Raw genomic sequence first — 14,258 nt, forward strand, 5'->3', positions numbered from 1 at the left:
TTTAACCGGGATGAAGCCGGGAGAAGAGCCTGTTTGCTCACGTAATCCCCTGCTCGCTCAACACGGCTCGCCGCGGTTCATCCGCCGCGCTGGACCGCCGCACGTATCCTTATTTGTGTAGGAGCTCATTGCGGCCGGGGCGGCGAGGGGGGGCGGCGAGGGGGGGGCCCACGGGGGCTGGCGGCCATTCAAGCCCTCATGCCTATTTACTGAGCCTCATTCATGGCGAGGTCGGCTTTTTCTGGAGCCATTTTTTTTTTTTTTCCCGTGTTTGCAAACAGCATTCGGGACGTACCACCACATGTAGGAAACGGGGGGGGGGGGGAGTCGCTCCCCGCGAGGGCGGTTCGACCCGGCAACGAGCAGGCGGGACTTTCCAGGAGAGCGGATGACGAAACCGCCGCTAATGGGCGATCTCGGATGGCGAGTTCGGTTTCGTGGCGGCGCAGGAGGGGATCGATACGGAGAGCGAAAACGGCGTCCGCGGCGCCGCCAGTCGCCGTGACACCCCGACGGGCGTGGAGACGACCTCGCCTTCCCTCCCTCACGCCGGGAAGATGAAGAAAGGCATGTCTTCTTCTTCTCTGGGAGATGAGGGCGGGCCGCTCTGCTGCAGGGATCCTCCGGCACGCCGCTCCTCAAAGTGCACGCCGCAGCCGCTCGTTAAAAATGCAGGAGCAATTACCCCGGCCCAGGCTGAGCCAGTGAGCGCCGCCGAGCCGGAGCTGCCACCTCCACCTCCACCTCCACCTCCACCTCCATCTCCTCCAGAAACCCTTCCCCCGTCTGTCGCCACGCCAGCAACCTGAGCGTTCTTCATGCGCGCCGGCATTCCAGGCAGCCGGGCCGCAGACACGCACAGCTTAAGTTACGCCGGGACAACAAAAGCCCTTCTCTGTCTCTGACAGCACGTCCATGCCTTTCCTCCACACACACACACACACACACACACACCGTCCTCCCCCAACAGCCTGACATCCTTCACCACCGCCGTCCTCCCTCCACAGGAAGGAGTCCGACGCCCAAATATGGTCGTTCGCCATCCCAGGTGATATCAAGAGCGGGGATGTGTTTCTTTTTACGACGTTGGCCGGCGGGAGAACCCGAGAGGTCTTCCGAAGATCGGCGGCTGGAATTGCGCTCCATTCCAGAGCTTCTGCTCGGACGCCGCCAAACACTTCGCTGTGAACTACAAAGATGGCCGCCGATAAAACCCAAGAGTTCTTCCAAGGGTTACCTGCTGGGATTCCGCTTAACTCCGGAGCGTTTACATTCATGTGTGTGTGTGTGTGTGTACTCTCACATCAGTGCATCCAGAAGTCTTAACCCCAGGGTTTTTCCAGTTGAGGGGAAACTCTGGCCGCCGCCGCCGCCGCCGCCGCCGCCGCCGCCGCCGCCGCCGCCGCCACCTGATTCGCCGTACGCCCCATTTCACCGGCCGGGTAGGTGTTCCTGCCGCTCACCGCCAAGACCACGGCTCCTTCCAGATGGACGGAGCGGCGGGTTCAGAGAGGAGCGCCGCCTCGCACACCAGCGGTGTGTGTGTGTGTGTGTGTGTGTGTGTGTGTTCTACTCCGGAGATGCTCTTTTTTTTTTTTCCCTGCAACGCACGGCAAGCGAGCGGGCCTGTTGTTCGTCGCCTCGTTCAAGGACACTCGAACGCATCGGCAGGCCGGAGGAGGACGAAAAGACGGGATGCGTGTTTTTTTTTTCCAAGACCTTCGCCATATCACAACTCCACACACACACACACACACACACACACACACACACACACACTCGGGCAGCCTCTGGTCTTCATTTGCACGCACACATGCCATCTGTGCTCATAAAAAAACAGGAATAAAAAAAAAAAAAAAACGGGTGCAGCGGCAAGGAGGCGCGGGGGGGGCAGGTGACGATGGGTGAGGTGCACGTGCACGTGCACGCTCGCTGGGGGGGGGGGGCACTGATCTAACCGGTTGATTTTGTGAGGGCGACCTCCCCCCCCCCCCTTCCCTCCTCGCCATTTAGGGAGGATCGCCGCTTTGTTGTTATTTCCGTAGCACAATGGGTCACACACACACACACACACACACACACACACACACACACACACACACTACTACCCAAAACCCACGTAACCCAAACCCTTTCCGCTTGCCTCTTAGCGGCCCCTCCCTCTGGGGCTGCGCCTGCTCTGCTCGCAGGAATCCGACGGCGCCCTGTCAAGTCCGTGGCGGTGGCGGCGGCGGCGGCGGCGGCGGCGGCGGCGGCGGCGTGGAGACGCTCAAAGGTCTCCTTTGACTGGCTGTTTGCTCAAAGGCGGGGGACATTAGCCGCTGCTACATCTGCACCTCCAGGTCACCATCCGGTGCGGTGAGATCCAGACAATCAGAGAAAAAAAAACAGCGGGTGCCTCGAGGCGCAGGAACAGGAAGTAGCCCTGATATCGAGGCGAACCTGGACATCGTGTGTGTGTGTGTGTGTGTGTGTGTGTGTGTGTGTGTGAGGTGGGGGGGGGTTTGCTGTCAATCACACAAAATCAAACAAAACTACGGGGTCCATTTGAAATTCATATCCTTCCTCCCGGCGGCGTCCTTAAACAGCGAGAGAGCCGTGAGCTGTAATTGTTCTCGGGGGCCGTTCGGGGCCGGGGGTCCTCACAACCCCAACCCCATGTGTGTGTGTGTGTGTGTGTGTGTGTGTGTGTGTGTGTGTGGGGAGACTGCACTGGGGTTTTTAGCAGATGACTCCCCAAGCCTGATCGGGCGCAGAAAATAAGGCCCTTTAAAAGGATCTTCTCATCAATCCCCCCCCTGCCATAACCTCCTATAAAAGCCACACACACGCTCACACACACACACACACACACACACACACACACACACACACACACAAATCCTCTTTCAGGAATCAATAATTCAGCTAAAGAGAAGCACATGCTACGCCCCGCTGCGCTAATCAATAGGAAGCCAAATGTTATTGTTTCATCTCCTTCGCCGACTCTCCCGTTCTGATCCGACGCCCGAAAAATCCCGCCGAATTTGAACGGCGCGCACGTTTGGAGGCGGAGCCAAGGGGCCGCCGCCGCCGCCGGGAACGCCGAGCGACCGTAAAGTCATCTGCGCTAACCCGTCGCAGATGCTCTATAAATTTTATACGCCTAGAATTTCAAATATGCGTCGCTCGGGTGTCGTCGGCGCCGCCGTCCGCACCGGAGATTTACGCCCACGGCGACACCGTGGTAACCGTGGCAACGGACGCACAAACCAATTACAGTTGTAAACAATCAAAATGGCTACCTTCGTATACATAAATGGCTCCAGATCGATAGACGGAGGGTCGGTGAAGGCGTCACGTGACGTTAGCGCTAAGCTAGCACGCCGGATCCCCGCCCGCCTGCCCGCCCGCCCAGGTATGAGCACACCTGTGCATCAAAACCCGTCCAAGAATAGAAACAGAAGCAAGAAACATCAAACCTTCTTCTGCAGAACATCTCAAACTGCGTGCGAAGCACAAAAACACTCCCTGATCTTCCGGACACATTCGGGGCGACGGACGGAGACGTTAGCGGATGTTAGCCCTTTCAGGGGTTCCTCGAGGTTCTCCGGGTTCCTCCCGCCGTCCAAACACACGACGGGGGTTCGACGGAAAACCCCGACGTGCGAATAGCGACGATTGTTTCACGACGGGCGGACGGATGGAAACCGGCGACCCCGAACGAATGATCGAACGCTCAATCAAACGGGAACAATCCGGAATACAAGTTTTATGATGGATACCATCAAGCGCGGTCACATGACCGTATATAAACTAAAGCATGATCGGAAAAAAAAGATCTCCCGTCCGCGGGCGCGGACGACCCCGAGCTGGGATCCTTGACCCCTCACACACACACACACACACACACATCTACACACTCAACAGCCAATGAGGTGCCATCACAACCAAGGCCGGCTATCCGTCAACCTCCCCTCCCGTATCTCCGCTCAGGGATGGGGGGGGTGGATGAAATAGGGGCGATGGGGTCGGGTGGGGGGGTGGGGGGTCACTGGAGGAATGCAAGAGAAGCAAGCATACCTTGGTCTGGAGATAATGGGGGTAGTAGTAGGTGTACTGAGGGTACATTGGCTGCTGCTCCAATCGCTTGCCCATGTAGCTGGAATCCTTAGCACTGGACCAGGGAATGGTGACACTTGGAGGGTTGGAGGCGGAGGGCGGCTGCCGAGGAGCTCGGGGTGGAAGCGGGAGGAGAAGGGCTCCGCCGATCCGTTCCTCGCCGTCCGCCGACCGAGAGGATCTCCGGAGAAGGTTCGTGTTCTGCGTGCCGGACGGCAGCCGGACGAGGGGTCGGTCCAAAGGTCGGGGAGGTCCGAAGCCGAAGGAGCCTCAGTGTCAGTATTTCCACGGGAGTCCGTCGGCGTCCGGTGGAGAGGAGGGGGAGGGAGGAGGGGGCGGAGGGGAGAAGGAGCGGAGAAGGTGCAGGTGGAGGCAGCTCTCGGCCGTCCTGGAGATGTTGGAGAACGGGAGAAGAAGAGGAGGAGGAGGAGGAGGACGGGGGAAGAGGACGCGCCGGTTCACTTCTCTACTGGAGCTCTTTTACTTTCGCCGGGGCTTTAATCCGCCTCTCAAACACACACACACGCACACACACACACACACTCACACACACCCGCATGCACTCTCTCTCACACACACACACGCACACACACACTCTCCCCTCGCCGTAGTCGGATCCGACGGCGGCTGCGTGCAGTCCTGCTCGACAGAAGGCGGATATCCAGCGGCGCCGGCCGCCGACAGATGCACTCTGTGCGCGGAGAGGCGGGATCCTAGCGTGTGTGTGTGTGCGCGTGTGTGTGTGTGTGTGTGTGTGTGTGTGGAGGGGGAGAGGAAGGGTGGCGGTGGTGTAGGACGCCGGCAGCGATCTGAGTTTGCACCGCTGGAGAACAGCAGCAGCAGACGGAGCAGGAATTAATCCGGTTCCTGGAGGATGGCGCGCACACGCAGCGACGATAATAATAATAATAATAATAATAATAATAATGATTTAAAAAAAAAAAAAAAAAAAAAAGGAAGAAAAGAAAAAAAAAAAAAAAAAGAAAAGAAAGCCCCGGGGCGGCCGGTCCTCGGACGCCGGGCGAATCCTCCGCCTCCGGCGCACACGGAGAAGGTCCCAGGTGGAGAACAAGAGTCCCTCGACCGAGATCCTCCCTCCTCCTGGTCGTGCAGAGTGTGTTCCTTCTCTCCTCCCGGCAGCCTGCCTTCTTCTCCTTCCTCCTCGCTCTCTCTCTTTCTCCTCCTCCAAACAGACGGGGCGGTGAAGGGGCTCGTCCGAGGCTGCGAGCTGAACCGACTGCCTCCTCCTTCCTCCCTCCTCCCTCGTTCCTTCCCTCCCTCCGGCTCAGCCGGTAGGAGGGTCTTGTTCAGCCCCCCGTGCAGGAGGGATCCGGACGCGGACCAGTGGCTGCCGCGCTTCCACAACCTGCTGGGGAAACGCGTGGACGGGGAAGAGCGGATTGGAGGGAGGGTGGAGGGAGGCGGGCGGCGGCAACACGAGGACTCGATTCCCCCTGGTGGTCGCGGGAGGAGCTGCTCCGCAAACCGACTCCTTGGATGAATAAAGTCGGCACCTCGCGGTACCACGTGGAAAGACCGGGTTTCACCGGGGCGGACGATCCGCTTTTACCGGAAGTGCCGTCGTCTATCGGATGAAGGTGAGAGAGAACGCGGCTTTTCTAGAATTAGATCAAATTTGTGGACGCTGAGCTTCGGCGGCGTCCTGTTTCGGGGCGGGGCGTTAATATTCATCGCTTCCACCATTAAGAATTAAGGCGACGGAGACCCGACACCGGAAACCCGAAGACGCCTGGACGCCGGGAGTCGCTAACTAGCCGGCTAGCTGCTTTCACTCCAGAGAGCCAAACTGTCCCGTCGGCTCGTCGGCGCCGAAAAACACAGGGGTTCCCATAAACCAGACCGCCATGTGGGTCAAAGCGTCCGTACGTTGAGCAAGGAGCGCTCGCGATGACGCCGGAACCTCAAACAAGACTATTATGACCGCTTTTGTTTTGCGAGAAGAAACCAAAACCACCGGCTCAGGTCTCCTCCGTCCTGAGGTCTCCTTCGCCGAAATCCTTTCTAAATCCAGAACCCCGAGTGAGTCATTCGCATAACTTCGAAATTGCGAAATCGGGAGGCCAAAGCGTCGCCGCCGCCGCGGCTTCGGATCTCTTTAGGATCTCGTCCGAGTCACCGGCGGACCGACGGCGCTGAACAACATCTTGGGTAGCTTCGGGTGAACCTGAGCTCAACGGGCGACGTCACGTCAATGTTCTCGGTGACGGGTTCTCCCAGACGACCGGGGTTCCCTTGGCTCCATCTGAACATTTCCAAAAGGTCCTACAGCGCCGCCGGGTTGTAAAACGGCATCTGTTCTCGCGGCCGTTGCCAGTTCCCCTCCTCCTCTGGAGGCACATCAAGGAGATCATGGCGCGCAGTTGGACCAATCAGCTTCCATCTGCCAGGATTTGAATTCTCCCCGCAACCACGTTCCTCCCCTGGAGTCGGAGATACCGCCCGTCCCCCAAAAACGAGGCTATCGCATAATGCACGTTCCGTGTACGTCCGTGACTGGCGTTGTCCTGCGGCGGGTACGTGCAGTCGGACTAAGCGAATAGCTGTTGGCCGGAGCCGAGATTCAAAGTCACAGGACCAATCACAGGACCTCACCGGCTAAAGGTTTCCGTTTGAGCTTTGGTGAGAAGCTACCAGACTCGTCCTCCATTCCCCGCCGGCGTCTCTCCTCCTAGCGACGTTGCGTCAGCCGTCGGACGGTCGCGGAATTAAGGAAGCTACGGATCAGGACAACCGGTGGACTGGAGATCTACGTCGCGTACGTTTGCTAGCCAGTAACTTGCGCAGGTCCCCAGAAGGTCTTGTCAACAAAGAGGCGTAAATGTGTCCTTCCTGATCTGAGATCTGGGGACGACTCACTCTGCTTCTAAGTCCAGTCCAAAGACTTTGCCTCGTGCCGAGCTACAACCAGGACACGGAGGCGCGCCGAGCTTCGGCAACCGAGACGAACCCACGCGGGTGTTTACGGATCCACTTTTTGACAAAACCAACTGGTATGCTCAGCTGGCGGAGCGGGGAGTCCCTCCAATCAGAAGGTTCGATCCCTAGCTCCTCCTGAAGCATACCGAAGTGTCCTTGGACAAGACACCGAACCCCAAGTTGCTCTCGATGGCCCGATTAGCGCCTTGCGCGGCAGCTCCGTCGCCATCGAAGCCGTACCGTATGTCCGAATGTAAGCCACTGATCTTTGGATCCAGTAAAGCTCTATAAGATTACCGGTTCCCCGACCAGATGTAGAGCGTGGAGAGGGTTGTCCTGCTCGAGGGCAATCAGGGATAAGACCCCAGAGGGGAACAAGTTAGCAATGTTAGCTCTTTAGAGCATAGCATAGCATTAGGCCACGCGGAGTGGACTTGCTGACGCCTCGTGAATCGACTTCATCGGTCTCCGTTCTCACGCGCTTGACGCCAGAAGTATGTAGGTATGTTTAGCTAACCCGGTCCAGAGCTGGCTATCGTCCCGCTGCTGCCAGGTGACATGAAAAAACATGAAAATCTGAAACACGGCCGTACATTTCGGGCTCCGCTTCCTGCGGTTCCCCGCCGGACGGCCCTGTCTTGGGTGTTTCCCAGAAATGAACAGATGCGTGGAATTCTAGGGAAGGCCGGCGCAGCGGCCGAGGGGGGAAGAAGGGGGGAAGCGGGCCTTGTTATTCCTGGAATAACACAAAAAAAAAATAACAAAAAACTTGTGTTTTTAGCAGCGGCTCCGCTGGGAGATACCATCCGATCAGCTTACACATTTGGGTCAGACCAAGTGATGTAGCGTGACTAACCAGCTTCCCCCCCTTTTATCTGCTCACCCGAGTGAGGGGATGTTTATCCGTCCACATCGCGTCCCGATCGAAGGCGCCGCCACACTTCCTGCTCCGTCTACCGGGGGCATCTTTACACTCGGATCTGGAATCCACGCTTATTACACTGTATCTACACATTTATAGATCTGTAATAGCGCTTTATTTTTCTTCCGAATGATCATTCATAACTCCGGCGCACCGGGATCATCTCTTACAGGTTTGATGAGGTTTTTTTTTTCTTTTACGGTGAAATCTAATTAAACTATTTCACATTTAAAGGCCCGCTCAGTCAAATGGATATCAAAATGGAGATCAAGTGTTAAAGAATAAAATTAAATAGTTGCAATTAAGCGGAAGAAAGAAAGCGGCGGATCGTCACGGTGTTATTACGGAATTAACGCCGCGTGGGCTCCGGTCCGCCGAAACCCGACCGACGGATCGTTGTTTAGCTACCGCTACGCTAACACGGAGCCGGGGGTTCGGGGTGGGGGGTCCAGACCACCGGCCCGGCGCCGGGACGTTTGATAAACACCAGACTCCCGGTGAGTCATTAGCTTCCATCACAACAGAGGTATAGCGGGCGAGGCTAACGGCGGGGAAACACGATAGCAGACATGGTGACTCACGGACCCCCACAAACCGGGGTCGGGGGGGGTAATTGCAAACAGTAGGTCTCTATTCCAAAAAGTGAAAGTGATATATGTCGCTCCGATGACTAATTTCCTGGTCGGCGTGTTTCTAGGAAAAGAGATGGGAGGAGGAACGGGGGGGGGGGGACGACACGCAATTACGTTCAGAGTCAGGTGGCCTGCAGCTGTGGCAGGTCTGCACCGGCATGTGTGTGTGTGTGTGTGTGTGTGTGTGTGTGTGTGTGGTGAGTCGCTTCCAAGTGAATTAGCGAGGCCGGTTATTTGACACCAAAGGTCGAAGCACTTCGGCACAATCCGGATCAAACCGACCCCGGCACCCGCGTGGTGTCGACCTCAACGGCGAGGAAACGGCGGATCCATGCTGGTGAGGAGGAGGGGGGGGGGACGGAAATCACGGGGCATTGAACGCAACGCCGGGACGCCGGGGTCTGAGCAACGGGTGGCGTTGACGCCGCTCTCTGCGTATAATGCTAACGTGCTACGCTTCCCCCGGCCGAAGATACCGAAACTGCCTGGATGCATGAGCCCGAAATAAAAACGCAGATAAGAACCTCCCCCCGCGGTTAAAGTTCACAGTGGTACATCCCGAGATATCCCCAAAAAAATCATAAACACAACTTCTGCAGCCAAGATTAGCACATAGCAATGCTACCAATTTGCCTCCTGAGTGAAAACATTTTCTTCATACTTTCAGCTCCTCGGCACATGCGTGCATCCGTGTGTGTGTGCGTGTGTGTACATGTGTACGTGTGTGTGTGTGTGTGTGTGTGTGCATACGAACATGACAGTGTATGCTAACTCGTGCAAATGCATGACAAAGGCGACTCCAGGTCCAGATCCAGGTCCAGGTCCTGGTCCTGGTCCTGGTCCTGGTCGCCTGCAGCCGCGCAAGACCGTGCACGAAGACGGCCGCGACGTTCTAAAGCTCTGCTTAGTTTTCCCGCAATGAAGCCAAATGACCCCACGTCACGGCGAGATGAAGAGAGAGAGCGAGTGAAGGAGGGAGGGAGGGAAGGAAAACAGAGTGTGTCGCTCTGAGAGGAATATTTCAGGGTGCTAAATGGAGCAGAACTCCATTCTAGCTCCTCTCTTAACCTCCCCTGGAGTCTCCGCGATGCATGCAGAGCACGGAGGCCAGGAGACAAAGAGGAGGGAGTGAAAATAACTGAATTAATAGACGAGGGGAAGCGCAGGTGCGATGGAGGGGTGAAGGAGAGGACCGCGGCTCCGCCCACGAGGGCGGGTCACCGCTCGCCTACGACCGGGACCTTCCCTCCCCTCCTCATGCTCAGAGGCCCCGAGGGTTTCCACGGCGACGCGCCGGAGGCATCCCATAGCCCGGCTCGGGTTTGCTCCGCCAGGCGAATCTGGGCCAAAGCCGAGGCTTCATGGGGGAAAGGAGCTCGGCGGAGGGGCGACCGGGAGTTCGTTAGCGCCGCCGGAACGATACCTAGCCGCTGGTTAGCTTGTTAGCGCAGAGCTAACACACACACACACACACACACAGAGCAAAACAACCAGGCTGCAGCTCACGAGTGTCCCGATCAAAGGAGATGATCGGAGACACGGAGCTTCTCCTCCACTGATGGTTTGAGGGGGAAAGAGGCGGGGCTTAACCTGGACGGCTCGCCTGTCAATCAAAGGCTCCACCAATGGCGTTCACGACCGCAGTCGCATTCGGGGTCACCGTTGGGAGGACGGAGAACCTGGCTGGAGAACCTGGAGGACCATGCAGGAGGACCTGGACTGGTATCTCAGCTCGGTCGACCCAGTTATTGATATTTGATTGATCTTGAGGAGCTGAGGAACTGTTAGCGCCCAACGGCTAGCGGCGAGAACCTTCAGCACACACTTGGAAGATACTCCTGGATGGACGCGAGGAGAGGAGATGATGTGTGTGTCTGTTTACGCCGCAGGAACTTTTTGCGTTTTTTTTTTTTGTTTCTCCGTGCAGGTTGGACCTTCGTTCCTGGAACCATCTCAGCAGGGTTGGTGGAAGTCATATCCTAGCCCGTCACCAGATACTGCCTACAGAGCTATCGTGGCCTGCTATGCCTCAGAAGGTTCTCCTTTCGGAGGAACATCTACATCTACGAGAATAAGCGCTACGAGTTAGCTAACGGCTAACGGGTTCTTTCTTCACAGTGCAGGGAGTCCATAGTGGTGATTCCATGCTAATTCCATGCGGCATCTTCCACCTCCACGTTGTCCAAGTGGTCTTCTTAACCTTCTTCGGCGGTTTGTTTATTTGTGTTTACGCTGCACGTCACAGCGGCCCCTTCGTTGTCTGCGGGAATCCAAAGCTTTAGGGAGGAGTCTACTTCCTGGAATGATGGGACGGCAGTTGGTAAACAAACATGGCCGACATTGACGCGGAGAGACGCGTTGGTGTTTACCGTTAGCGTGCCGCTACATCGCAAACGTCCAGACCCAACTCGCCCCCCCCCGCTACCCCATCCTCTTGGTACGATCCACACTGCATGATTTCAGCGAAGGACCCGTCTAATGAGCGGTAATGCCTTGCAGATGTACTCGCTAATTTTGTGGACGCCGTGGATTTACGTCACGCCGCCCCTCAAGGAGAAGCGGCAGGTGCGATTCACCAGAGGACTATTTCACATTTGAAATAAAAAAAAAAAAAAACGCAGACGGAGGAGGGGGGGGGGGGAGCACGACGGCGCGAGTGACGTGAAGACATTCGCTAATCCCGGCTCCGGCGGCGTCCAACATCCAGAGCCGACCGCAGCCAGGAATTTGCACGGGCTGTCCGCTCTTGTGAAATAGGAAATGAAACATTTGGATGTTTGGACGCTCCGGCGGATTCTGGGTATTCCTGTGGTCTGGCGTGCGCGGGCCCCCGGCGGTCGGGGGGGCCCCCGGCGGCCGGAGAACGCCGGCGCTCTGGTCACAACAGGAAATGCTTGCTAGGTGAGACACCCACGTCGGCGGCGGAACTGGGGGGGGGGGGGGGGGGGCGTCACCGTGAGTAAGTGGTACGCAAAACAGCTCGGAGTCACTGCCGGACGGAAATCGAAAAGGAAACAAACGCCTCGTCAGGAGAAAATGAAATAAACCCAGGATGTTCCTGCAGCCGCTTAGCAGGCATTTAAATAGAGGAGATACAGACAATCCTTTCTGGTCCGTCCTCCTCCAGAACATCAGGACTCCTGGACGCCGTCTTCGGACGAGTGTTTTACCGCCTGTGCAAACTGATGCTAACAGCTAACTAGATGGAAAAGATCCAGCGCGAGGCTTCTGTTAATAAGCACAGGTTAGCCACACCAGCTTCCTGACACAGCTGGTTAGCCTGTTAGCTGGCAGCCACACCAGCTTCCTGACACAGCTGGTTAGCCTCTTAGCTGGTTAGCCACACCAGCTTCTCTACACAGCTGGTTAGCTGGTTAGCCTGTTAGCTGGCTCGCCACAACAGCTTCCTGACCCAGCAGGTTAGCTGGTTACATTACAGTCATTTAGCAGGCGCTTTTATCCAAAGCAATTTGCAAAAATGGTTAGACTGTGAGCTTGTTAGCCACACCAGGTTCCTGACACAGCTGGTGAGCCAGTTGGCTGGTTAGCAGCTCCAGCTGCCTGACACAGCTGGTTAGCCTGTTAGCTGGTTAGCCACTCCAGCTTCCTGACACAGCTGGTTAGCCTGTTAGATGGTTAGCCACATCAGCTTTCTGAGACAGCTCGTTAGCCTCTTAGCTAGTTAGCCTGTTAGCTGGTTAGCCACTCCAGCTGCCTGACACAGCTGGTTAGCCTGTTAGCTGAGTAGCCACTCCAGCTTTCTGACAAGGCCAGTTAGCTGTCTAGCCTGTCAGCTGGTTAGCCACACCAGCTTCTTGACACAGCTGGTTAGCCTGTTAGATGGTTAGCCACACCAGCTTTCTGAGACAGCTCATTAGCCTCTTAGCTAGTTACCCTGTTAGCTGGTTAGCCACTCCAGCTTCCTGACACAGCTGGTTAGCCTGTTAGAAGGTTAGCCACACCAGGTTCCTGACACAGCTCATTAGCCTCTTAGCTGGTTAGCCTGTTAGCTGGTTAGCCTGTTAGCTGGTTAGATGCTCCAGTTTCCTGGAGAACATGGAGATTCCACACAGGAAGGCCTCCAGCGGGCATCCAATCAGGGACCTTCTTGCAGCGAGCCTCCCTCTACAGGTCTCCTCCAGGATCAGGACCGCCGATAGGTTCTCTCCATGTTCTCAAGCATGGGTTCTTTCCAGGTTCTCCACCCTTGGTTCTCTCCATGTTCTCCTGCATGGGTTCTTTCTAGGTTCTCCAACCTTGGTTCTCTCCACGTTCTCCTGTATGGGTTCTTTCCAGGTTTTCCAACCTTGGCTCTCACCATGTTCTTCTGCATGGGTTCTTTTCAGGTTCTCCTCCACGGGTTCTTTCCAGGTTTTCCAACCTTGGTTCGATCCACATTCTCCTGTATGGGTTCTCTCCATGTTCTCCCGCATGGGTTCTCTCCATGTTCTCCTGCATGGGTTCTTTACAGGTTCTCCAACCTTGGTTCTCTCCATGCTCTCCTGCATGTGTTCTCTCCATGTTCTCAAGCATGGGTTCTCTCCATGTTCTCCTGCATGGGTTCTTTACAGGTTCTCCAACCTTGGTTCTCTCCATGTTCTCCAGCATGGGTTCTTTACAGGTTCTCCAACCTTGGTGCTCTCCATGCTCTCCTGCATGTGTTCTCTCCATGTTCTCAAGCATGGGTTCTCTCCATGTTCTCCTGCATGGGTTCTCTCCAGGTTCTCCAAGTTCTTCCTCCAGGAAGCATCATGGGTTCATTGAGGACTACATGGTCCGAGGCCATTGGGTGTCAACAGAAGTGTCACTGTGATTGACAGGTGAGCCGTCCGGATGAAGCCCCGCCTCCGAAAGTTCAGCCGATGAAAAAATGAATGAATTCCTTCGGATCAAAAACCCCGATCGGATACGAGAAGCCGGCAGGAAATCCATCATTGATTTTGAGGCGACAACAATATGGATCCGTGATATTGATTGACAGCAGCTTCTCCGCTGAATTCACCAGCAGCCGTTCCAGGATCTCAACCCACCGGGGACACCACGGGGCGGCGGCGGCGGCGGCGGCGGACCACACGTGCATCTGCTGACGCCGTTCCAGAAGAAGGAGAGGAGGAGGAAGGAAGAAGACGTCCAGGCAGCGGCGGCGGCGGCGGCGGCGGCGGCGGCGGCGGCGGCGTTAGCCGGAGCAGAGCGAGGAAGCCTTGGCAGCCTTTTAATGGCCCGTCACACTCTAACAGGTTTAGAGTGCTTACAATGGACCCGGGCGCTGAGCCCCACAGCACACACTTAATTGTTACACTTGTGTGTGCACGTGTGTGTGTGTGTGTGTGTGTGTGTGTGCGGTGTTAGCTGTTCCAAGACGCTAAATGATGTCATTGATTCTCATTACGGGGAAGGACGCCTTCATCATGTGGAAAAGCTTCTCCATCAGGAACATCTCCCCTCTCTGGTGTGCACCTCCGGGGTTCTCCTCCGGTTCTCCGCCGGTTCTCCGCTTGTTCTACATCCACGATCGGACGTCTCGGTTCATCGCCCCTCGACCGGCCTCACCGAGCGCCAGATGAGCAAAACGGCTAGCGAGCGAGTGAACGGACGAAGGAATGTATCTGGGTGGCTTCGGAGGAACGGCGCTGCGTCCTTCAAGCGCCCGAACGCCCCGCGGTCCC

General features: G+C 56.5%; 1 protein-coding gene across 9 annotated transcripts in view; it reads right to left on the reverse strand.

Moving 5' to 3' along the window:
• Window positions 1-14,258, reverse strand: part of rbms3 (RNA binding motif, single stranded interacting protein) — a 178,655-nt gene that overhangs the window by 113,091 nt on the left and 51,306 nt on the right. The window contains exon 1 of one of the 9 annotated variants that reach the window (XM_086178508.1): window positions 4,063-5,307. The exons of 4 other annotated variants lie outside the window; for them this stretch is intronic. In XM_086178508.1, coding sequence (XP_086034634.1) covers window positions 4,063-4,137 — 75 coding nt within the window. In that variant the 5' untranslated portion in view covers window positions 4,138-5,307. Of the gene's footprint in view, window positions 1-4,062; window positions 5,321-14,258 lie in introns of those variants that run through there. 4 more of the 9 variants (XM_086178513.1, XM_086178511.1, XM_086178510.1 and 1 more) reach the window with 4 other exon arrangements.

The sequence above is a fragment of the Fistularia commersonii genome, chromosome 30, assembly GCF_037954325.1.
Source record: "Fistularia commersonii isolate RoL2024-O1a breed Wild chromosome 30, RoL_Fcom_v1.0, whole genome shotgun sequence".
Classification (NCBI taxonomy): domain Eukaryota; kingdom Metazoa; phylum Chordata; class Actinopteri; order Syngnathiformes; family Fistulariidae; genus Fistularia; species Fistularia commersonii.